A 24,969-nucleotide genomic window follows, 5' to 3' on the forward strand; every position below is an offset into this window, starting at 1 on the left:
CGCGTCCCCGGGTGGCGGATAGGGGGTGGTGATGGACCATCTGTCCTCTCCCAGCTTTAATTTCACTTAAGCTGAGGGAGGGCAGATTGTCTACCACCTGGGAATATTATATTCCCCGCGGACCAAAAAACTGGAAAAAAAACAAATATGGAAAATAAAAATAAAAAGATAAAAGTTACGGTGCAGGGCCTAAATAACCCAGTACCGGCGGCAAGTGTTGATCTACTCGCGAGTCACGTGTCGTCGTCATCCTGCAATCGTGAGCAGAATACTACTACGGAGGTGGGTACCTTGGCCTCCGTGGCGGACAATGCGTCAAGTGTACAGCATGCCGCTGGCAAAAATATAGGGGTGAAAGAGAAGGATGTACTCGGAGAGAGCTCTAAGCTACCTCAGCCTTTAAATATAGGTGAGGGTTCCGACTCTGAATCCTCAGATGATAATAATAATAATACCATTATAGCAAATCCCAAAAAGGATGAAGTAGAGCAAATGGTGGAAAAGGTGAGTGATAGCATAGCTAAACTACCTATTACTAAGAAAAGACTTTCTGGAGCACAGAGGAGGAAGTTGAAAAAGATGCTTCAGGAAATCATAGTTAGTCAATCCCACGACTCTCTCACAAGATCTGAGGCAAAAAGGATCAGGTCTCCCGAGGAGTTGACGACTGAGAATAAACCTAAGAAGAAAAAGAGCTCCCCGTCTTCTAATACACAGTCGAAGCCAAGCCATACTTCACTCAAGGGAATCTCAAGTGAGAATCCTGCGAGTAAGGGTGACAACGCCAAGCCAGATATTCCGAAGACGAACACGTCGGCGAAATCAACCTCGAAGGTAAGGGAATCTCAAAAGAAGCCCCGAAAAACAAGGAAGGAGAAGCTAGACGGAGGAAAAGGAAAAGAGCCGCCATCTTACGCCAAAGTTGCCAGAAGTAGGCACCGGGACGATCTCTGCTATGCAGTTTACGATGCCGGTAATCCGACAGGCAAAATTCCAATAGACCAACAGAGTAAAATAGAAGACCTGGTCAACAATAAGATAGTGGATGCAATCGCTTCAAAGGGCAAACAACCAATAGAGAGCGAGAGCTGCGAGTTCAGCATGGGCGTGATGTTGATGAGGTTAGTACCCTAAAGAACTTGGTGGAAAGTATCCCTCCTCCCTGGGACGGCGCTAGGCTGGGACTGGCAAAGAAGAGCGAGCTTCCGGTGCTCCTAAAGTCCACTGTCTACATAAAAGGATGGGGCAGTAAACTGGCTAATGAACGTATACTGGAAATTCTTGGAGGTCAAAATGCTGAGCTGGCCGTGGAAAAATGGGATGTCTTTTACAGGAAAGAAGAACCTGAGGGAACTTTATTTGTAATAGGTATCGACCAGAAATCCATGGCTAGTCTTGCCAAGAATAAAGGTAGGGCTTACTTCGCCTCTAAATCTGTCATATTCAAAATTGGGAAGGTGCCGATTGGAAGGGCTGTTACAACAAGCCTCGAAAAGGACACTAAAAAACCTAAGACCACAGCATCAGTATCCACTACTGATAACGTTGAGGAGTCAAATCATAAAATCGAGGAATTTACCATTAACTCGCCAGAAGAAAGTGTAGTTGCCCTTTCCAAAATTGGGAAGGCGCCGATTGAAAGGGCTGTCAAAACCGGCCCCGACAAGGACACTAAAACACCTAAGACAGTACCCAAAGCATCATTAGCAAGTACTAGCAATGTTGAGGAGTCAAATCCTAAAAGCGAGGAGGAAATCACTCACCCGCCAGAAGACAGAACAGCAATGCTCTCCAGAAGAGTCTATTAAAAATACTGCTATTCCTATGCCTGATAAGGACACCGCAGTGCCATCAACAGTACTCACTGCATTAATAGCCACTTCAGGCTATCCGGAGGAGTCAAATCCAAAGAGCGAGGAGGTGACCACCAACTCGCTGGAAGACAGTTTAATGGATGACCATGATTGAGGTTATCCAAATAAACCTCCATCGGAGCGAGACAGCTACCAACGCTCTGATGGCTAAAATCAACACAGGTAAAATACATATAGCTTTAATCCAGGAACCTTGGACGATTCGCAACAAGGTTTCTGGATTAAATCACGTAAATTTCCAACTTTTCTACGCTGATACAGGATCTCGCCCGAGAACATGTATCTTATGTCACAAGAACTTATGTTTTCTCCTCTCAACAGGATTATCAACATCGGATGCAACGGTGCTGAAGCAAGGTCGTGGCAACATATTCCTTGCATCTATTTACCTGCCTTTCGATTCTCCGACACTACCACCAACGTCGGATCTGATGAAACTGGTTGAAGAGGCACAAAGGAAAAATAAGAAAATTGTAATAGGTTGTGATGCCAACTCGCATCATGTAGCTTGGGGTAGTACAAACACCAATCGCAGGGGACAAGCCCTCATGGATTTCTTTAATACTAAAGACTTGATAACATTGAACTTAGGTAATAAAGCTACCTTCGTCAATAGAATCAGAGAAGAAGTATTAGATATAACTATATGTTCAGAAGAGCTTATAAACGAAATTCAGGATTGGAGAGTTTCGGACGAGCACTCCTTTTCTGATCATCGGTACATAAGATTCAAAATACTAAGGCCACCACCAAAGCCGATAAAGTTTCGGAATAAGTCTAAAACTAATTGGACAATGTTCGGGACCTTACTAAAGAACCGTTTATGTCAGGACACTTTTCAATGTCGAAATAAAGAGGATATAGATGCCAAAGTGGAAACGTTCACAAGTGCCCTGGTTGAATCGTTCGAGGACAGCTGCCCTCTGCGAGAGCGGAGATCTGCCCAGGAAAAACCCTGGGTAACTGGGGAGATCCGGAACCTTGGGAAGACTCTTCGCAAACTATTTAACCGGGCACGGCGTAAAAAGACCGCAGTATACTGGGATGAGTATCGTAATAAACTTGGTGAATATAAGAAAATCGTTCGAAAAGCCAAACGAGACTCCTGGAAACTTTTCTGTGAACAGGTAGATAGCGTAAATGACGTATCGAAGATAAAAAAATTCCTATCCAAAACTCATGTCCAACCGGAATCTATGATCGATGACACGGGCAGGAGGCTTGAGGATATGGAGGAAACAATGAAACTCCTAATGGATTCTCATTTCCCACCCGGTATATCGAATAACATAGATGAACCGATATTGGAGGAAGGGGAGGGTAACACGGAATTAGTTATTACAACTGACATGGTTAAAGGGGCAATCAAGAGCTTTGCTCCCTATAAAGCTGCAGGGCCGGATGGAATTTTCCCGGCACTTTTGCAGATGGAGGCGGGACTGGTTTCCGTACATCTGTCACAGATATTCACTGCATGCTTAAAATTGGCATATACCCCAGTTAAATGGCAGGATGCAAGGGTAATATTTATACCCAAACCAGGGAAACCTAGCTATGCGACACCTAAGTCCTATCGACCGATAAGTGTTACGTCCTTCCTACTTAAAACCTTGGAACGGATAGTCGATAGCATGGTTAAAAGCAGCATACCATACAATGACCTTAAATATAAGCAGCATGCTTATGTAAAGGGACGATCGGTGGAAACCGCTTTAAATGAAGTTGTCCACTACATAGGTGAATCTTTCGATAGCAAACTGTATACACTGGCAGTATGCATTGACATCGAAGGCGCTTTCAATAACGTGCATACTGATACCCTTATCCAATCCCTAGACCAGTTTTATGTTGACCGGGTGCTCCGTAACTGGATCAACTACATGTTAAGGAACAGATGGATAAGCTGCGAGATGTACGATATAACTATCAGGAAAAAGGTATTTCGCGGTATACCACAGGGTGGCATTTTGTCACCTTTACTCTGGGTCACCACGATTAATAGCCTCCTAAGGACCCTAACCGATAAAGGACTTAGACCTGTCTGCTATGCAGACGATGTCGTAATACTTTTAAAAGGAAAGGATCCAAATTGCTTGTGTAGAAGAGCTGAGGAGGCTCTGAATACGGCCTTGAGCTGGGCTCAACCGAGAGGCCTCAATGTTAACACGGCGAAGACGGAAATCTGTCTTTTCACAAGAAAGACAAAAATTTCTACATATACTGAACCTTGCTTCTTCGGCAAGAAGATACCGGTGACAGACAAAGTTAAGTACTTAGGTGTAATACTTGACCGGAAATTAAAATGGAGACACCACATAGAGGATAGGATCAACAAGGCACATCGGTGCTGGGCGATATGTAGGAGAACCATAGGCATGAAATGGGGTCTTAGTCCTACTATGACAAATTGGCTTTATAAAAGTGTAATTAGACCAATTCTAGCTTATGCTTCAATAATCTGGTGGACTGCTTTGGACAAAAAGTGTAATATCAAACTACTACAGGGAGTTCAGCGTACATGCTGCTTGGGTATAAGTGGTGCCATGTGTACTACTTCAACCAAGGCTCTGGAAACGTTGCTAGACATTCCACCCATTGAAACATATATAAGATATGAGGCGGCGCTTACAGCCGAACGGCTCTTTACTTTAGGCGAACTGGCCAAAAACGGTTATAGGACACATCATCAATGTATACTGGACACATTGGAAGGTTATACACATTCATCGGACGTGCCTGATCGCATACCAGACACTGAATATGTCGGAAACTTTGAAACGCTAATCCCAGATAGAATGTCTTGGTCAAGCGGAACATTAGAGCAAATACCAGTAGGAATCCGTTGGTACACGGATGGCTCTAAATTAGGGGACAAAGTGGGTCTGGGGTTCTATATTGAAGACCCAGAAACAGAAATATACCACCGTTTACCTAATCATAACACAAGCTTCCAGGCAGAAGTACGAGCAATAACGGAATGTGTAAATTGGATTAGAATAAATATGGCGCCCACAGGGCTTAATATATTTACCGACAGCCAGAAGGCAATTTGTGCGATATCAGGTGATAGAATTAAATCTAAGACCGTATTGGATTGTAAGAAAGCTTTAACTGAATACTCTCCCAGAGGTAAGGTTCACATCATATGGGTACCAGGCCACTCGGGAGTAATCGGCAACGAAAGGGCGAATGTAATAGCTTTAAAGGGAAGGGAGCTCGATGTAGTTAACCTGACAAACGCAAAACCATTCGACGCAACAAAAGCTGAATTAAAAATATGGATGAGAGAATCCCATAAGGCCTCTTGGAATAATGACACGGTGGGTAGAACCACAAAGATTCTATGGGGTGACCCTGATGAGAGCAAGACGAGAAATCTTCTCAAAATGAGCAAGTCTGAGGTTAGTATGATGGTACGTATTCTCAGTGGACACACAGGATTACGAGCACATCTATACAAAATTGGACGTGCGAATTCAGACGAATGTAGAGCATGTGGAGAGGACAGTGAAACTCTGGAGCACTTTCTTTGCCATTGTCAGGCATTCGTCGAAGTTAGATCCAAGTATCTTGGAAGTGTTGTTATTCCGGATATAACATTCTTAACCAACACCGATTGGAAGATTCTTAGGAATTACGTCCAGGAAACTGAGTTTCTGAACATGGAAAAATAATACATTCAGTGAACAATTTTTTTTTTTTTTTCTTGAATTGGAGCGCACAACAGGCCCGATAGTGGCCTAGGTGTATTTCTTCGGATTTGATGTAGTATACATCCTCCTATCAACCTAACCTAACCTAAGCGAAAAAAAAATGGCGAAAATCGGGAATATTTGGACCCGCTATTATCAAAAAAACTAAAGTAAGGACGGTAAAAATTTTAAAATTTTAATTTTCAAATGCGAATATCTCCTAAACTATAATAGATAATTTACTGCTACGACGACATTTTTTATAGTGCTCGATGAGGAGATTCTATATACGAAATTTTTTAAATCGGAACTCAAATGAAGAAATAGGATCGTTTTAAAAATTTAACATAGCCGAGGTCGTACATTGCATTATTAAATTAGAGCATATTGTCATTTCGTTCTCTGTTATAGAGTTAATTAGACGTGTGAAAAAGATCTGAAGATATTGGCTGATTATTCCTTTCCGTATCCTAGTCAGAATTATAATAAAAATCTTATGTACGTGGAGTCTTAATAGTATATTTTTAATCTTTTTAGTATTTTTTTAATTTATTCCTTTAAAAATAACAGCTTTAACTTTTTCTTGGTTTTGGACATAGTATGGTATTTGTAGTTCATTATAAAACATGTTAAACGTATAAATATATACATATTTTCCATGCAATTTTAAACAATTTAATTTTAAAATTAATCATTGGAAATGTTTTTTTAAACACTAAAAATTTAAATTTACACGATGATGGAATGTTGCTAAACATTTTTAAACACATAAAAGAGTAAAAATACATTGTATCTAGGATTTTTACATACAATGTGTTTAAAAATTTTGAATGTTTTTGAAAATGTATATTTACACTAATTATACTAGGAGTCTGGTTACCTACAATAAATAGTGTAAATTTTAACAAAAATTTATAAGAGTGTATAGGATTACCTGAACTCTAGCTTCGCTTAGACCAAGTCGATGACTCAGCTCTTCTCTCATAAATGCGTCTGGGTAATGTGTTTCTTCAAATAATCGTTCAAGTTCATTAAGCTGGTCTAAAGTAAAATTCGTACGAGACCTTCTCTGCTTATTATTGTTTAATGAGATTGTCGTTCCTAATTTATCGCCAATAATATTAGATGTCTCCAAAGAATTGAAATATTTTTCATCTGCACTGTTAGGAGTGGAACAATCAACACGATCTTCGAATTCTGTCGAACTATTCGAAATTGAATATTCTGAAATAATATAAATATTAATTTTAAATCTAAATATAATAATAGATAATAATAATAATAATAATAATAATAATAATAATAATAATAATAATAATAATAATAATAATAATAATAATAATAATAATAATAATAATAATAATAATAATAATAATAATAATAATAATAATAATAATAATAATAATCATCATCATAATAATAATAGTAATAATAATAATAATAGTAGTAGTAATAGTAATAATAACAAGTAAGAGTGTTATATTCGGCTATGCAGAATCTTATATAGCCACTATCAACCTCGTTTGACTCGAATGAAACTTACTTATGTCGAATTTCATATATATACTCGTATTTTTAGGCCAGTTATAAGCGTTAAAGTAATTTTCTGAAGTGCACCTTATATAGGGGGGTAGGGTCAATTATGGGTCGATCCTCATAAAATTTGGTAGACAGAGTTTGGTTCGTATTAAATTTATTTGTGTCGAATTTCATCGCTACACTCCTATTTTTAAGCCATTAATGAGCGTTTCAGTCATTTTCTGAAGGGGACCTTATATGGGGGGTAGGGTCAATCATGGACCGATCCTCATAAAATTTTTTAGATAGATTTTGACTCGTATGAAACTTACTTATGTCGAATTTTATCTATATACTAGTATTTTTAAGCCAGTAATGAGCGTTAAAGTCATTTTTTGAAGGGGACCTTATATGGGGGGTAGGGTCAATTATGGACCGATCCTCATAAAATTTTGGATAGTGATTTTGGATCATAAGAATTTCATCGCTATATTCGTATTTTTAAACAAGTTATGGCTGTTAAAGCTGCTTTTCGAGGGGCCACTTGTATGGGGGCTATCCGAAAACGTGAACCGATATTGCCCATTTTCAATACCAAACAAATCTTACCTATAAGAAATATTTATGTGAAATTTCAATCCTCTAGCTCTTTCCATTCGGACTCTATCGTGCTTTCAACAGACAGACAGACGGACAGACATTGCTAGATCGTCTTAGAATTTAATGAGGACCCAGAATATATATACTTATGTGGGTCTATGACTAATATTTCGATGTGTTACAAACGGAATGACAAAATCAATATACCCCCCAATCTTTTTTGATGGTGGGTATAAAAATAATAATAATAATAACAAGTAAGAAAGTATCTTCGGGCGTGTCCGACCATATGATACCCTACACCATTTATGAATATTAGATGTGATTTATTTTTCATAATAAAGCATTTATCTTGAATATTACCTTGATTAAAGCAGTTTATTGAGGGAAAACTAATTTTTTAAAAGAGGTTTTATATGGGGAATAGGTGCGGATGTGGACCGATCCAGATAAAATGGGCTGGTTAGATTTGTATTTATATAATATATGTTATTGCAATAACAGTGTTAATAAATGAATTGCGGATATTCAAGTCACTTTCTGAAGGGGGCTTTGTATGAGGCCTAGGGTCAAATGAGGTCCGATCATTTCGAAATACGGCAAGGTCATCAAGGTTTGTATAAAACTTAGCTGTGCGAACTTTCATCGAGATACATTCATATTATACATAATTATGAACTCAAAAGCCCTTTTCGGGGGTTCAGTTGTATGGGGGCTAGGTGAAATAATGGACCGATTTTAACAATTTTCGTCCTTAGGTCAAACAAACACGTATTCCAAATCGACTCAGAAAGTGATTCTGAGTCGATCGGCATACTTAAAGGTGGGTATAGTACTAATATTTTAATGCGTTACAAACATCAGCACAAACGCATAATACCCTTCCCACTATAGTGGTGTAGGATATAAAAATGTTTTCTTCTATCACCCACCACTTCCTCGCAAAATGGCATAGAATATTTTGTTATATATTACGGACATTTTATATTCATAATTAAAAAAATACTATACTCAGTGTGCTTTGTGCAATATTTAAGGATTCTAGCGCTAAAAGTTTTCCATATATGTATATGAATTTTTGTATTTAATACATATGTGAGGTACCCGTCCCCTAATGGTAGTACGCCAATTTATTACCCAAATGTTCACATGGGTATTAGTGCATTTTAGGATTTTAGCTCAAATGGTTTCAGAGATATACGATTTTTTAAATTTAATTCATATGAGAGGTTGCAAGACCCCTAATGAAAGCTCGCCCATTTTTTTTACGAAATGCTCACTTGGTTGTTAACGTATTGGCGCATAACGAAATATTATATACATATCTCAATCATTTTACCGTATAGAAATCCATACTTCAAAAATTATATAAATATTGGAATCAGCTTCATACTTCAAAAATTATATAAATATTGGAATCAGCTTTTACTCAATGTAAATTTTATATTCATTGGACTCACCTGTGCCCCGTTTTTATCGCTTAAACTTCAGTCTAAAATATATTTTTAAATATTTTAGTATTTTACAATATTATATAGCTTGCCAAAAACAAAAGACCGTCGAAGCCCGTCCAATGATTGTATTTATCTCTTAAAGGAACTTCCGAGGAATGTCTCTGCAGTAACATTGTAACCGCAAAGACCCGCCGAAATAGGGGTTTTTCAATTTAAAAAAAAAAATTAATTTGGGGAAATGTATTACTAAATCCTATTATAACAAAAAATATATATGTTAGTTAGTTAGTTAGTTTGAAAGGAGGATGTATATACATCAAATCCGAAGAAATACACCTAGGCCTCTATCGGGCCTGTTGTACGCTCCTTAACCAGTGCCTCAGGTGGGAATCGAACCCACCACCTCCGGTCTACCAGACTAGAACACTAACCACTAACCTACCGGAGGCCACCAAAATATATATAGTAGATATTTTTAAACTGCATATCTAGATACAATGACACCAAACCCACATAAAACCCACAATGGAAACTTTGTTAAAAACACGTTTTTTAATTATATAGTTTGATATATCTAGACCCTAGTGTAACTTAAAAAATAGGTAATACAGATCTTTTTAAAGATTCTATTTGGATTCAGAGACATCAATTCCATAAAAAAGAGCCTCAAATAACATTGTCTACCTATATTTTAATTTGGAACCACTGTGCACATTAGAGTGGGTCGGTCTCTATAGACAAAAAAAGTTGTGCAGTCACTCCCTAGGATTAAAGATATGTTAATAACATTTCCTAAAATATAAAAATATTTTTTTTGCCACGCCTTGAAATACCGCCCTTTTCGTTTTTTATATATCATTCATATCGTCATTTTAAGTCCGATCGTAACATATGATATAACAGTGTTTATGGCTCGACTGTAGCTACAATTCACCCTTAGACGATTTTTTAATTGAACGTAATGTTCTATACCTGACTTCTGATATATCGGATCCTTCCCCAAAATCTGAAATTGTGGCTATACAAGAATAAAGAGCATTAATTATATGAAATATTGGCTTTTGAAATGCTCACTTTTAGGCATAAACAACTATTTCATAAATATTTAAAAGTTTTCAAATATTCATTATCAACCGTTCTCACAACAAACAATTAATTTGCCAGGAAAAACAGTCGAAAACATTTTTTAATTAATTATAAAACAGAAATCCTGTTTAATTTTTTCAGTTACATCATATGGGTACAAGCCATATGGGTACGGTATTTCTAGGCGTGGCAAAAAAATATTTCTTACATTTTTTGAAATGTTTTTAACATATCTTTAATCGTAGGTGTGACTGACTCAACTTTCAGTCTTATACACAAGCTTCTAGGAAGACGTCCCAGCAATACGGAATGTGTAAATTGGATTAGAATAAATATGGCACCCACAACCCTTAATATATTTACCGACAGCCAGAAGGCAATAAAGGCAATATCACGTGATAGAATTAAATCTAAGACCGTATTGGATTGCAGGAAAACTTTAACCGAATACTCTCCCAGAGAAAGAGTTTACATCATATGAATACCAGGCCACTCGGGAGTAGTCGGCAAGGAAAGGCGAATGTAATTGCATTAAAGGGAGCTCGAGATAATTAACCTGACAAACGCAAAACCATTCGTCGCAACAAAAGCTGTGTTCAATTACGGCATAAAATATCGATCGAAATCTAAATCGTGATTTCGATAGATATCGTATGTATGTCATAATTTTGGCCCTGAATTAAAAATATGGGTGAGAGAATCCCAAAAGGCCTCTTGGAATAATGAAACGGTGGGTATAACCACGAAGATTCTATGGGGTGATCCTGATGAGAAGAAGAAGAAAAAAATCTCCTCAAAATGAGCAAGTCCGAAGTTAGTATGATGGTACGTATTCTGATGGACACACAGGATTACGAGCACATTTACATTTACGTGTGGATTCAGACGAACGTGGAGCATGTAGAGAAGACAGTGAAACTCTGGAGCACTTTCTTTGCCACTGTCAGGCATTCGTCGAAGATAGATCACAGTATCTTGGAAGTAATGTTATTCCGGAAATATCTAATATTGATTGGAAAATTCTCAGGAATTACGTCCAGGAAACTAAGTTTCTGAACATCGAAAAATAATAGATTCAGTGAACAATTTTTTCATGAAAAGGAGCGCACAACTGGCCCGATAGTGGCCTAGGTCTAATTCTTCGGATTTGATGTAGTATACATCCTCCTATCAACCTAACCTTACCTTTTAGCTTTCGTTTGTAATTTTAAAATTTTTAATTTATGTAAATTATTTTGTATTTTCTTTATTTTTTCTTGGAATCAAAATAATAAAAAATGATATTGTAACAATAAAAGGTTTCGCTATTATATCGTTCTTTGGTTTATTGGGTTATTTTAAACGTTTTGCCATTGTACATTATTATCTTCGTAATCTAGTTTTTTCTAGTTACACGAAGAGAATACTGATATGGTAAAGTTGAATGCTTAAGTTTTTTATGATTTTTATCTCTTGACAGTATTCTGATTTTTGGTGAACCTTTTTTAGAAAAATGTTGTAAGTCGTTTAGCTACTGAAGATGCTAAGAGCGGGGTTTTGAGATGGTAATCAAATGCCAATTAATAATCAGATTAGTTAATCTAAAAATAAATTTAATCTTATGTTAATCCCCTTTGATGTTTTTGAGTACAAGATTAAACTTCGCAGTGTTGCCATACAAAACAACAGAAAACTTCACTGTTTGTTATCAAAACAATGCATATTTTATAAAAAAGAAGAAGACAATTGTAAATTTAATATGAAAATTAATGAAATCTTCAATTAAAAACAAAAAAATGCATTTTGAAGTGTCCATAATTTATAATAATCAATGAATAGAACATTTTAATGTTTATATTTATAAAAAATGTATTAATTTTTTTGCATCAGCTGTTTACACTTTTGCATTTCTTGCTTAATATTAAACCACCTCCATTGGGCGCTTAAACTAGCAAACAAAATTAACTAATTGAGTAATCAAAAACATCTTTTAATTTTAATTTAATCGCTAATCTTGGCCTTGATTGGCCCTAAAAATGTTTAAATTGTTGTATCCATATCAACTTGGTCAATATCATTATTAGCATAAACATATATAAAAATGTATTCCAATAATGCTGGATTCTTGTTTCATTTTTATATTATTTTTATTTTATGGGGGGTATATTGATTTTGTCATTCCGTTTGTAACACATATTCTGGGTCCTCATTAAATTCTAAGACGATCTAGCCATGTCTGTCCGTCTGTCTGTCTGTCTGTTGAAAGCACGATAGAGTCCGAATGGAAAGAGTTAGAGGGTTGAAATTTCACATAAATATTTCTTATAGGTAAGGTTTGTTTGGTATTGGAAATGGGCAATATCGGTCCACGTTTTCGGATAGCCCCCATACAAGTGGCCCCTCGAAAAGCAGCTTTAACAGCCATAACTTGTTTAAAAATACGAATATAGCGATGAAATTCGACACAAGTAAGTTTCTTATGATCCAAAATCACTATCCAAAATTTTATGAGGATCGGTCCAAAATTGACCCTAACCCCCATATAAGGTCCCCTTCAGAAAATGACTTTAATGCTCATTACAGGCTTAAAAATACTAGTATGTAGATGAAATTCGACATAAGTAAGTTTCATACGAGTCAAAATCTATCTAGAAAACTTTATGACGATCGGTCCATGATTGACCCTACCCCCCATATAAGGTACCCTTCAGAAAATGACTGCAACGCTCATTAATGGCTTAAAAATACGAGTGTAGCAATGAAATTCGACACAAATAAATCTAATACGAACCAAATTCTGTCTACCATAATTGACCCTACCCCCCTATATAAGGGCCTAAAAATACGAGTATATATATGAAATTCGACAAAAGTAAGTTTCATTCGAGTCAAACGAGGTTTGATGGTGGGTATATAAGATTCGGCATAGCCGAATATAACACTCTTACTCTTGAGTTTCAATATTTATACCCTACACCACTAAAGTGGGGAGGGTATTATGCGTTTGTGCTGATGTTTGTAACACCCAAAAATATTGGTCTTACACCCACCTTTAAGTATACCAATCGGCTCAGAATCACTTCCCGAGTCGTGTGTCCATGTAAACCTTGTGCAGTTTTTTTTACTTAAACGATCGTAACTCTGGCATTTGACCATAAATTTTGGATTTATTTTTTTGGGTTGAAAGACAACACTTGTATCTTTAAAACAAAATATTCAATTTGAAAATCGGTTGCAAACTACCAAACATATATTTTTTTAAGTTAAAACTTCAAAAATAGCTCTTTTTCACATCTTTTGCTCTTAAAAAGGAACTAAACGAAGTGATCCGGAAAAATTAAAAATATATTCCTACTCTATGGACTATAACGAAATGGAATTGGTATATGAGAACCCCTGCATTTTTTTGCTGTATCACTGTGTAATTCTAGTGATTTTCATAACAAAACGGGCATTATTTGACCCTAGCCCCCATACAAAGTCCCCCTCAGAAAATGACTTGAATATTCACAATTCACTTATAAACACTATTATCACTATGAAACTTGGCAAAAATGAGTTTTATATAAACATAATTCCCAACAATAAATTTTATAGGGATCGGCCCAAGTTTTGCTCTAGCTCCCATATAACCGGACCTTCCGATTTGGGCCTTTTAGCTCATAACTTTGTCAAATATACTACTATCTCTCCAAAAATCTGCACAACTAAGTTTGATATAATTATAAATAACACTGTCGATTTTTATAATGATCGGGCATTATTTGACCCTATTGAAAATTATTGAAATCGGTCTTTTATTTATCCTAGTCAGCATACAACCTTCATGTACGGTTGTATGCTGATTGGGACATTATTTGGAACCTATATAAGATTCCATAGAAATGCTTCATTATTGAAATGAATCACATTTAATATTCGCAATTGGTGAGGGTATCATATGGTCGGCCACGCCCGACTATAATTTCTTACTTGTTTTTTTTTATATATTATTCATTACATTACTAGTATTCTGAAATGATGTTTTTTGCTTTCCAATCAAATATTTGGATAGTTCTTGTTTAATATGGTACCATTTGTTGATATCTTTAAGTGTATGCGATGCATATATTGGTCATATCAGAATCTGAATATTTTATTTTAAATTTATCACAGATATTTTATTGCAAATACTGTATAATGATAGTTATTGAAAATATCAGATCTAAATCTTAAAGCGTTGTGTATTTGTTGAGTAAAGTTACGTTCACACCTGAAAAATATTTGGACCAAATATTTGTAAAAAATATTTTTGAATTTTATTTCATGTTCAGACTTGAACAAATATTTGGTGGTATTGTTTTATCAAACAGTGCAAAAATAATTTGGTTCAAACACACACATGTTTTACAGCCACAGTATATCGTATATCTTCATGCATGAAAAAAACAATTTACCAATTTGTTTTAATTTTAACTATTTTTATTAGGGTTAAAATTAAATTTATATAATAGAAGTGTATAATATTAATATATAACACGATTGAAAAAACTTTGTTTGTCGAATCTGAACATAAAATATTTCATGTTAACAAACAGCAATGCGGATGATTTTCATAAAACAAATTGATTTGCTGTCAAATAAATATTTTTTCATTGTTTCATGAATATGATCACCACAAATCAAATAATTTACATCATTTTGGCAAAATAATTATTATACCCGTTAATAAAACAACCTTTTGATAAAACAGCAAACCCTTACAGCTGTTTTTGATTGTTGTGTGGTGAGTTTCTGTAAAAACGTAAACAAATGAAACAAATTGCTGGACATATTTATTTTGTGCTAAGAAAAATTTATGTAATTTTATAATGTTTTATATCCAGTGCAAGTGTTCTTGGTGTACACCATCTACCCCAATAATAATTCCGGTTTCTTTAGAATCAAACCTTTTTAACAACGCCATATATAATGTGCAATTCATTCTATATTCCATGACTGGTTGATAGAGTCACGGAATCCATCGGAGATCAACCTAAAAAAATGAAAAAGGGGTGGCTTTAACTTCTTGTTCCGTTCATATGGGGCAAGATTCGAGCTTCATTGTGTCAGTTCGCCAGATACCTCTTTTGTGTATATTGCAGGGTCCTGGTACCCAACACAGCCTTATTGTAAACGGTCTCATAATAACTCTTAAATCTTTTCTTCATTCTACGACTATGCAAGAATACAGCTATGACATATTATTGCTTTGAGTGCAGCATGACTATCTTACCAGAGACCGGTGAACAATGTGATTCCCTATTTGTTGCGTCACTTTCAAGATCGCTAAATCACCACTTGGAAGACACAACCCATCAGGGAGTCAAGGAACATTTTACACCGTTTGTAACACATCGAAATATTGGTCTAATATCCATAAAAGTATATACTGGGATTTTATTACAGTCCATCAACTAAAATAATTTTAGTTGATGGAATTTATTATTGAAAATGGACAATATCGGTATACGATAAACTCATCAGGGAGTCAAGGAACTTTTACACCGAAATATTGGTCTAAAATCCATAAAAGTATAGACTGGGATCTTAGCCAATATTTGCCAAAATATTTTTAGTTGATGGAGTTTATTATTGCGCTTCAATATTCCAGTATAGCGAAGAAAAACAACAAAAACAATTTTTATAGGAACTAAAATCTTTTTGCCAAATTTTACGAGGATCGCTTCATATTTGACACTGCTCTCAAATAAGGTTCATCTAAGGAAATTATTTTACAAGATTTATATGATCCAAAACCTTGGTTGGTCCAAAATTGACCCTACCCCATTTAAGTTCTCCTTCAAAAAATGATATTAACTCCAATAATTGTAATAAAAATACCAATATAGCAAAGAAATTCCACATAAACAAGGAGTCAAAATCAAATTTAAGGGGATCAGTCCATAATTTAACCTATCCCCGATATAAGGTCCACCTCGGGAAATTACTACCGCTTATAACTGGCTTAAAAAATGTATAGCTATAAAATTCGACATAACAACTTTTATATGAAACAAAATTTATCTGTTGAATTTTGTAAGGGTCGGTCCACAGTTGACCCTACCTAAAATCTCAAACAGATTATGCCATTCGATTTCTACACTTCCAACTTAAAGTTCTATATAGGTTTTTATCGTGCACAAGATCGTCCGATAGCAGTTATATATAATTTTCTATATACGGCCATTGTAACATATTTTGTAAAAAAAAGTTTGTTGTTGTAGTACACACCCTAGAACGATGAAATACGGAAAAAAATGTATGTCATCCGATTTCTACACTTCCAACTTAAAGTTCTATATAGGTTTTTATCGTGCACAAGATCGTCCGATAGCAGTTATATATAATTTTCTATATACGGCCATTGTAACATTTTTTGTAAAAAAAAAGTTTGTTGTTGTAGTACACACCCTAGAACGATGAAATCCGGAAAAAAATGTATGCCATCCGATTTCTACACCTCCAACTTAAAGTTCTATATAGGTTTTTATTGTGCACAAGATCGTCCGATAGCAATTATATATCATTTTATATATACGGCCATAGTAACATTTTTTGTAAAAAAAAAGTTTGTTGTTTGTAGAACGATGAAATCCGGAAAAAAATGTATGCCATCCGATTTCTACACTTCCAACTTAAAGTTCTATATAGGTTTTTATCGTGCACAAGATCGTCCAATAGCAGTTATATATAATTTTCTATATACGGCCATAGTAACATTTTTTGTAAAAAAAAGTTTGTTGTTGTAGTACACACCCTAGAACGATGAAATACGGAAAAAAATGTATGTCATCCGATTTCTACACTTTCAACTTAAAGTTCTATATAGGTTTTTATCGTGCACAAGATCGTCCGATAGCAGTTATATATAATTTTCTATATACGACCATTGTAACATTTTTTGTAAAAAAAAAGTTTGTTGTTGTAGTACACACCCTAGAACGATGAAATACGGAAAAAAATTTATGTCATCCGATTTCTACACTTCCAACTTAAAGTTCTATATAGGTTTTTATCGTGCACAAGATCGTCCGATAGCAGTTATATATCATTTTCTATATATGACCATAGTAACATTTTTTGTAAAAAAAAGTTTGTTGTTGTAGTACACACCCTAGAACGATGAAATCCGGAAAAAAATGTATGCCATCCGATTTCTACACTTCCAACTTAAGGTTCTATATAGGTTTTTATCGTGCACAAGATCGTCCGATAGCTGTTGTATATCATTTTATATATACGGCCATAGTAAAATTTTTTGTAAAAAAAGGTTTGTTGTTGTAGTACACACCCTCGAACGATGAAATCCGGAAAAAAATGTATGTCATCCGATTTCTACACTTTCAACTTAAAGTTCTATATAGGTTTTTATCGTGCACAAGATCGTCCGATAGCTGTTATATATAATTTTATATATACGACCATAGTAAAATTGTTTGTAAAAAAAAGTTTGTTGTTGTAGTACACACCCTAGAACGATGAAATCCGGAAAAAAATTTATGTCATCCGATTTCTACACTTCCAACTTAAAGCTCTATATAGGTTTTTATCGTGCACAAGATCGTCCGATAGCAGTTATATATCATTTTATATATATGACCATAGTAACATTTTTTTAAAGTTTTTTATTAAAAGGCATTCTGTAACGATATAATCCCAAATATATTTATATTTTATCAGATTTGTTCCTTTCCACATTTATATACATATTTTAATTTTAATTGATCAAAAATGTTTTTTTTAAACTAAATCATGAAAATCAATTTTTTTGAATCTTTTCCACGTGCATAAACACATATTGAAAATGTAAATATGTAATGAAAACGAGTTTTTGCGTCTTTTCCACGTGCAGAAACACATATTTGTAAACAAAAATAACTCACCACACCAAAAAAAATGTTTATTTTGTTAAAACAGCTGTTACGGTTTGTTTTATTTTTCGTCGGGTTGTTTACTTTATGTGCGTCAAAATTTTTAGTTGTTTAAAATCGAAATAGGTCAAGTTTAAGTTAAATTGGAAAAAAAAATCGAAAGTAGTCTTCAAAGATTGACTTTTTAAGGAAAGAAATTGAGAAAGCCGAAAAAATTCGAAAATTTTACAAAAGAATGTTTGACATTTCGATTGACGCGAATTAATGAAATATATAAAATTTTCTGTAATTAACTAAAATACGTACATACGTATCGTACGATGTTCAAATTTTACCAAATGTGATATTATTTCCACGAACACTTTTTAGGCTAAACAAATGAAAATTTAAGCATTTTCTTATTTATATATATATTTGAATGTATATAATTATTTACATTGCGCATAGTTTGGGTGCATTTTTTTCTATGTACTGCATTGTTTGAGGACTTTCGATTTACGTATAGTTTGAGGACAGATTTTAATTTTTCGGAAGGACAGATTTTTAATTTTTCGAAATTTAATTTGTGCAAATTTTATTAAAATTAATGCAATAACGTTGAAAATTTGTTAGTACCATCAGCAAAAATAATATACTTTAAAATTTAAGAAAAGAACTATTCAAAATTACACAAAAACATAAAAAAGCATTTTGAAGCGTGATATTTTCATATTTTGAAGTAAATTATGTAGAGTATAATACTAAGCAGTTTGTTTTTTTGAATTTTTTCTTATTTATTAAATAATTTATTATTAGGTCTATTCATTTACTTTCCCAGAAAATCTTGCAACGAGAGAGTAAAATTAAAATTTACAAAATTACTCTCAAAATTAGTAAAAAGTAAATGAACGCTTTACTAGTAAAAACTTTCAAGAAAACAAATATGTTATTTTTAAACCGTCGATAAGTTGACAAAATTTAGTTTCAAATTGGAATTAAAGTTTCCAAAATAGTTAAAAGTATCATAATATCACATAATATCACTTGTTTTCTTCTCTTCTTGCAAGTTTTTTGAGTTAATGAACGCTTTTCCAGTAACAATTGTTACTAATTTGTACCAACTAGTAACAACTTTCAGTTATTGAACAGAGCTAGCGTTATAAATGTACCCGCGATATAAGTAAACAATCTGGCAATGATATTTTTCATATACGCAGCGTATATTATGGGGACATGTCCCTGAAGTAAACGCGCCGTATATAACTGTCCTCAAAGTATGCGGTGCATACTTAAATGTGATTTTGACCTACTTTTGTTGGTTTTAAGTCCGAAAAAAACGAATTTGTATTTTTAAATTATAGCAAAGATTGGATGTATATCGGAAAAAAGTTAATAATTTTTTTTTTTAGATAGACAGAATAAAGAGAGGGAATGAAAGGATATAAATATAGAAGAGTTCCCCCATTTTCTCTCAATTGCAAGATGGCAATAAAAATCAATTATAAATCATTATTTAGAAGATGAACAAATATTTTATTTTTGAGGGTGTTATAAGAAAATTATAAGAACATCAAAATGTTCTGGCTGGGCAAATTATTAAATATTCTAGCCACACGCACGTGGAAAGAACGCTCCGGTACTTATGTTAGTCTAGGATTCTAAATTTGACGATTACGACTTGAGCGACTAATGCGTAAAATGTTACCTTTTTTGTAAATATTGTAAAAACAAAGAAAAGTCGCGACTTTATATAATTAAGAAAAGAACATTTTCAAAATCTGCTACGACGTCGTAAACAAACAAGTTAGAGTGCTATATTCGGCTGTGCCGAATCTTAAATACCCTCCACCAGCTACTTTAATATTAATATTTTTCTAATTGATCAAATATTTGTAGAAATAAGTTTTCTCATGTCTTAAATAGAAAAAATCCCTAGATTTATTTAATTTTGTAATAAGTTATGAGTATTTATGTGATTTTCTGAAGGGAAACATGTGTGGGACCGACCGCACCCATGTTATGAACCGATCGTGAAAAAATCTTGAAATATAATTTTTGTATACAACACTAATATTTGTGCCAAATTTTTTATCAATAGCTTTATTTGGTAATGAGTAATGTGCGTTTAAGAGATTTTCTTAAAAGGAAATGAATATTGTGCATTTAAGTGATTTTCTGGAGGGGACCTAGTATGAGAGCTCTGACTAAATATGGACCGATTGCAAAACAATTTTATAGTGTAATATATGTAAATGTATATATATATATATCAATATTTTGTAATGAGTTATGTGCGTTTAAGTGATTTTCGGGAGGGGACCTTGTATGGGAGCTATGACCAATTATATATCGATCCGAAAAAAAACTTCCATAATAATATTTCTGTATATGTAAGCAATACTTGTACCAAATTTTATATGGATATCTTAATTTAGTAATGAGTTATGTATGTGCGTTTAAGTGATTTTCGGAAGGGGACCTTGTACGGGAGCTATGACCAATTATGGACCGATCGGAAAAAAATTCCATTGTAATATTTCTATATGTGAGAGCAATACTTGTACCAAACTTTATATGGATATTTTAATTTAGTTTAATTTTATGTTTAAGTGATTTTCGGGATTGGACCTTGTACGGAGCTATGACCACTTATGGCCCGATCGGAAAAAAATTTCATAGTAATATTTATATATGTGAGAGAAAACATTTGACAACTTTATACGGATATTTTAATTTAGTAATGAGTTATGTGTGTTTAAGTGGTTTTCGGGAGGGGACCTTGTATGGGAGCTATGACCAATTTTGGACCGATCGGAAAAAAAATTCATAGTAATTTTTCTGTGCATATGAGCAATACTTGTACCAAACTTTATATGGATATTTTAATTTAGTAATGAGTTATGTTGGGTTAATTGATTTTCGGGAGGGGACCTCGTATGGGAGCTATGACCACTTATGGGCCGATCGGAAAAAAATTTCATAGTAATATTTCTGTATATGTGAGCAATACTTGTATCAAATTTTATATGGATATCTTGATTTAGTAATGAGTTATGTGCGTTTAAGTGATTTTCGGGAGGGGACCTTGTATGGGAGTTATGACCAATTATGGACCGATCGGAAAAGAATTTCACAGTAATATTTCTGTGCATATGAGCAATACTTGTACCAAATTTTGTATGGATATCTTAATTTAGTAATGAGTTATGTTCGTTTAAGTGATTTTCGGGAAGGGTCCTTGTATGGGAGCTATGACCAATTATGGACCGATCGGAAAAAATTTCATAGTAATATTTCTGTATGCGAGAGCAATACTTGTACCAAATTTTATATGGATATCTTGATTTTGTAATGAGTTATGTGCGTTTAAGTGATTTTCGGGAGGGGACCTTATATGGGAGCTATGGCCAATTATGGACCGATCGGAAAAAAATTTCATAGTAATATTTCTGTAGATATGAGTAATACATATTCCAAACTTTATATGGATATCTTAATTTAGTAATGAGTTATGCGCGTTTAAGTGATTTTCGGGAAGGGTCCTTGTATGGGAGCTATGACCAATTATGGACTGATCGGAAAAAATTTCATAGTAATATTTCTGTATGCGAGAGCAATACTTGTACCAAATTTTATATGGATATCTTGATTTTGTAATGAGTTATGTGCGTTTAAGTGATTTTCGGGAGGGGACCTTATATGGGAGCTATGGCCAATTATGGACCGATCGGAAAAAAATTTCATAGTAATATTTCTGTAGATATGAGTAATACATATTCCAAACTTTATATGGATATCTTAATTTAGTAATGAGTTATGCGCGTTTAAGTGATTTTCGGGAAGGGTCCTTGTATGGGAGCTATGACCAATTATGGACCGATCGGAAAAAAATTTCACAGTAATATTTCTGTGCATATGAGCAATACTTATTCCAAATTGTATATGGATATCTTAATTTAGTAATGAGTTATGCGCGTTTAAGTGATTTTCGGGAGGGGACCTTGTATGGGAGCTATGTCCAATTATGGACCGATCCAGAAAATTTTTTCTCTCAATGAATTCTATTAACATAAGATTTTAATTTGTAAAATTTTGTGAAGATATCAACATTCTGACAGAAGTTATTAACAAAAAACTTATTTTCCGGGAATATGCACTTTTGTATGGGAGGTATATGAAATAATAAACCGATGCTGGCAATTTTCCGCAGAAATAAATATCTTGTGTAGAAACGAATGTATGATGACTTTCATGAAATTATCTTGCATAGTTTTCGAGAAAATTACATCAGAATGTGTAAAAAATGCTTATTTTTTCGAGGTTGTTTTAAATTTTGATTCATAACTTTTCCCAATGTGAACCGATTTTGCTCATTTTCAATACCAAACTGTACCGGATAATAATAAATGTTTTGGGTGAATTTGGTTAAATTATATTGCTTCGTTTTAACGTCTGTTTTACACAGACAGACAGACAGACGGACGGACGGACGGACGGACGGACAGGCGGACATAGCTAAATCGACTCAGAATTTCATAAGGACACAGAATATATATACTTTGTTGGGTCTCAGATGAATATTTCTTGGTGTTACACACGGAATGACAAAGTTATATATACCCTCTATCACCACTGATGGTGGTGGAGGGTATAAAAAGGTATCGAGTAACTCTATTAAATAATTTGGTGACTATTTTAATGTTATACCCTAAGGTACCACTGTAAATCTCAATCCCATATAGAAATATGTATATGTAGGCATAATTAATGATTGAATTATAATTATTTTAACATTCATAGGTAAAATTAAATTGGTGTTGTAAATGCTACGTAAAGCATAATTGACCCTGGATATAACAAAATGTATGTCTATCAAAGCAAAACTTGTTATCTATCCACACTCCGAGACATTTGATGTGGTCAACAAATATTATTTCATTACCGTTAAGAGTAAATTTTGCATTAGGTAAACCAAAAACTACAGCCTCCGTTTTCGAAGTGTTTATAATTAATTTATTGCTACAAATCCAATTGTTAATAATGAAAACAGCATAAGCAAGTTGCATATAAAAAGATTCCATATTATAGATTCTCATTTACTCCGGGCTTTTCATGTTTCTAGGTTTAATATTAAAGAAAACTCAAAAAGTACCTTTTGAAGAAAGGAAAAAGTCAAATTTATAGGTTCTCATTTATTCCTGGCTCTACATGCTTAATTTATGAATTAGGAAAAAACTTCCTTTTTCGAATTAGACCGAAATTTCTACTCATAACGTTTAACGTTGTGCACCGATTTTGCTGATTCAAAACCAAATTTTTTAAGATAATAGAGAATATTTTCGGCGAATTTGTTTGATTTCTCTTGCTTAGTTTTAGGCAGACTGATATGTCACCACACACATGAATTAAATACAAAATTTGGTATATCTCGGAAATTGTTAGATAATTCAAATTGTTCATAGTTAGATATAAATTGGCGAATTTGCAATAATTTGCGTGACATCTCTCATATGTAACATATTGTAAATATGGAAAACTGTAAGTTACCTGTGCAATTTTCTTATGTTTCTATACTATTATTTACCAAATTATTACTGATTATAAATGCAATCAATATGCAGCAACATTTCCTATTTATACACACCATTATCTTATGTCTTATATTCTTGAAAATGTTAATTTTTTAATAATAAATTTATTTTTCATTGCTTAACCATATTTTAATTTTCATAATTTAATTTTGTCTGAGAAATTTGTCGTGAGTTCCAATTTTATTATTTATTTTAAATTTTATTGAAATGCTTGTTCATTTCCTCTATCATTTTTGAGTTACTTTGAAGCTAGTCATTAATAATTTAGCAAAAAGTTAACTTGATTTTTGTTAACTCACAAAATCCTACAGGGTAAATACACACATACATTCTTATATGTATGTATATCTGTAAAAGTTAATAAATTTAGCTTATACCATGTTTCCACTGAGGCGTTTTGAGCAAATGTAGTGGATTTGGGTAAAACTAGTTGAAATCACGTAGATTTGCCATTCATTTTTGGTAGATCCAAATCTACTTAATCTACTAGATTTGATTTAAAACATGTCGAAAATGTATGTTTTCGAACAAGATTAGCTCATGCAACACTGCATTGTGTCTAGGATAAGCAAATGTAACTATGGGATATCCATTCATATTGAATGTTTTCATAGAAAGTGACAACTGACATTAAATTTCGAAGTAAAAAAAGAACAACTTAAAATTTTCAAATTATAAGATGTTATATTTCATTTACAGCCATAATTTTTTATTTTAAATGTGTAATATTTAGTAAAATTGTAGCATACAACCGAGGTAAAATCTGTATTTTTGAAGTTCTTGCATGCATATTCCGGCTTTGGCTCGTCGACGATTAGGCGGGATTAGGAACTTCATGTAGATGTTGACAAAGGAACTACATTGATATATATATATATTTAACTGCATGCATTATTTTAGGGCTATTTTCGAATTATTAGAAAAAATTGAATTAAAACTAGCAATAACTAAAAGGTAAAACTAAGTGAGACTGTTATAAAATAAGCAATAGGTTTAATTTGTCGGTAGTATCAGTGTCTTATATACATATATGTTGTTAAGATGGAAATTTAACAACACTGAGCCCTACCCAACTTTGATCATCAATATCCCAAAAAAAATTGATAATCCCTAAGAAACATTTCGCTACTCCTACTAACTACATAGTCACTCAAATCAAAACCATATTTTAAATTTAGTTAAACATCTTCTAATATATAATTTTATTCACAGATATATATTTGAAAGTCATTTTATTATCTATAATTATATAATTTCATTATTTGAAATGGAAAATTATAAATTCTTAACTAAAGTAATTCATT

The 24,969-nt window shown here is 33.6% G+C and overlaps 1 protein-coding gene across 1 annotated transcript in view; it reads right to left on the bottom strand.

Annotated features, from left to right (window-relative positions):
* LOC119610026 (pituitary homeobox 1) overlaps positions 1-24,969 on the bottom strand; it is a 320,354-nt gene that overhangs the window by 121,359 nt on the left and 174,026 nt on the right. Inside the window, exon 3 of the mRNA XM_037965101.1 lies at positions 6,501-6,790. Within this exon, the coding sequence (XP_037821029.1) occupies positions 6,501-6,790 (290 nt within the window). The remainder of the gene's footprint in view (positions 1-6,500; positions 6,791-24,969) is intronic.

The sequence above is a fragment of the Lucilia sericata genome, unplaced genomic scaffold (assembly GCF_015586225.1).
Source record: "Lucilia sericata isolate MDLA Ls3-8-SP2 unplaced genomic scaffold, ASM1558622v1 Contig000026F_arrow, whole genome shotgun sequence".
NCBI classification, from domain to species: domain Eukaryota; kingdom Metazoa; phylum Arthropoda; class Insecta; order Diptera; family Calliphoridae; genus Lucilia; species Lucilia sericata.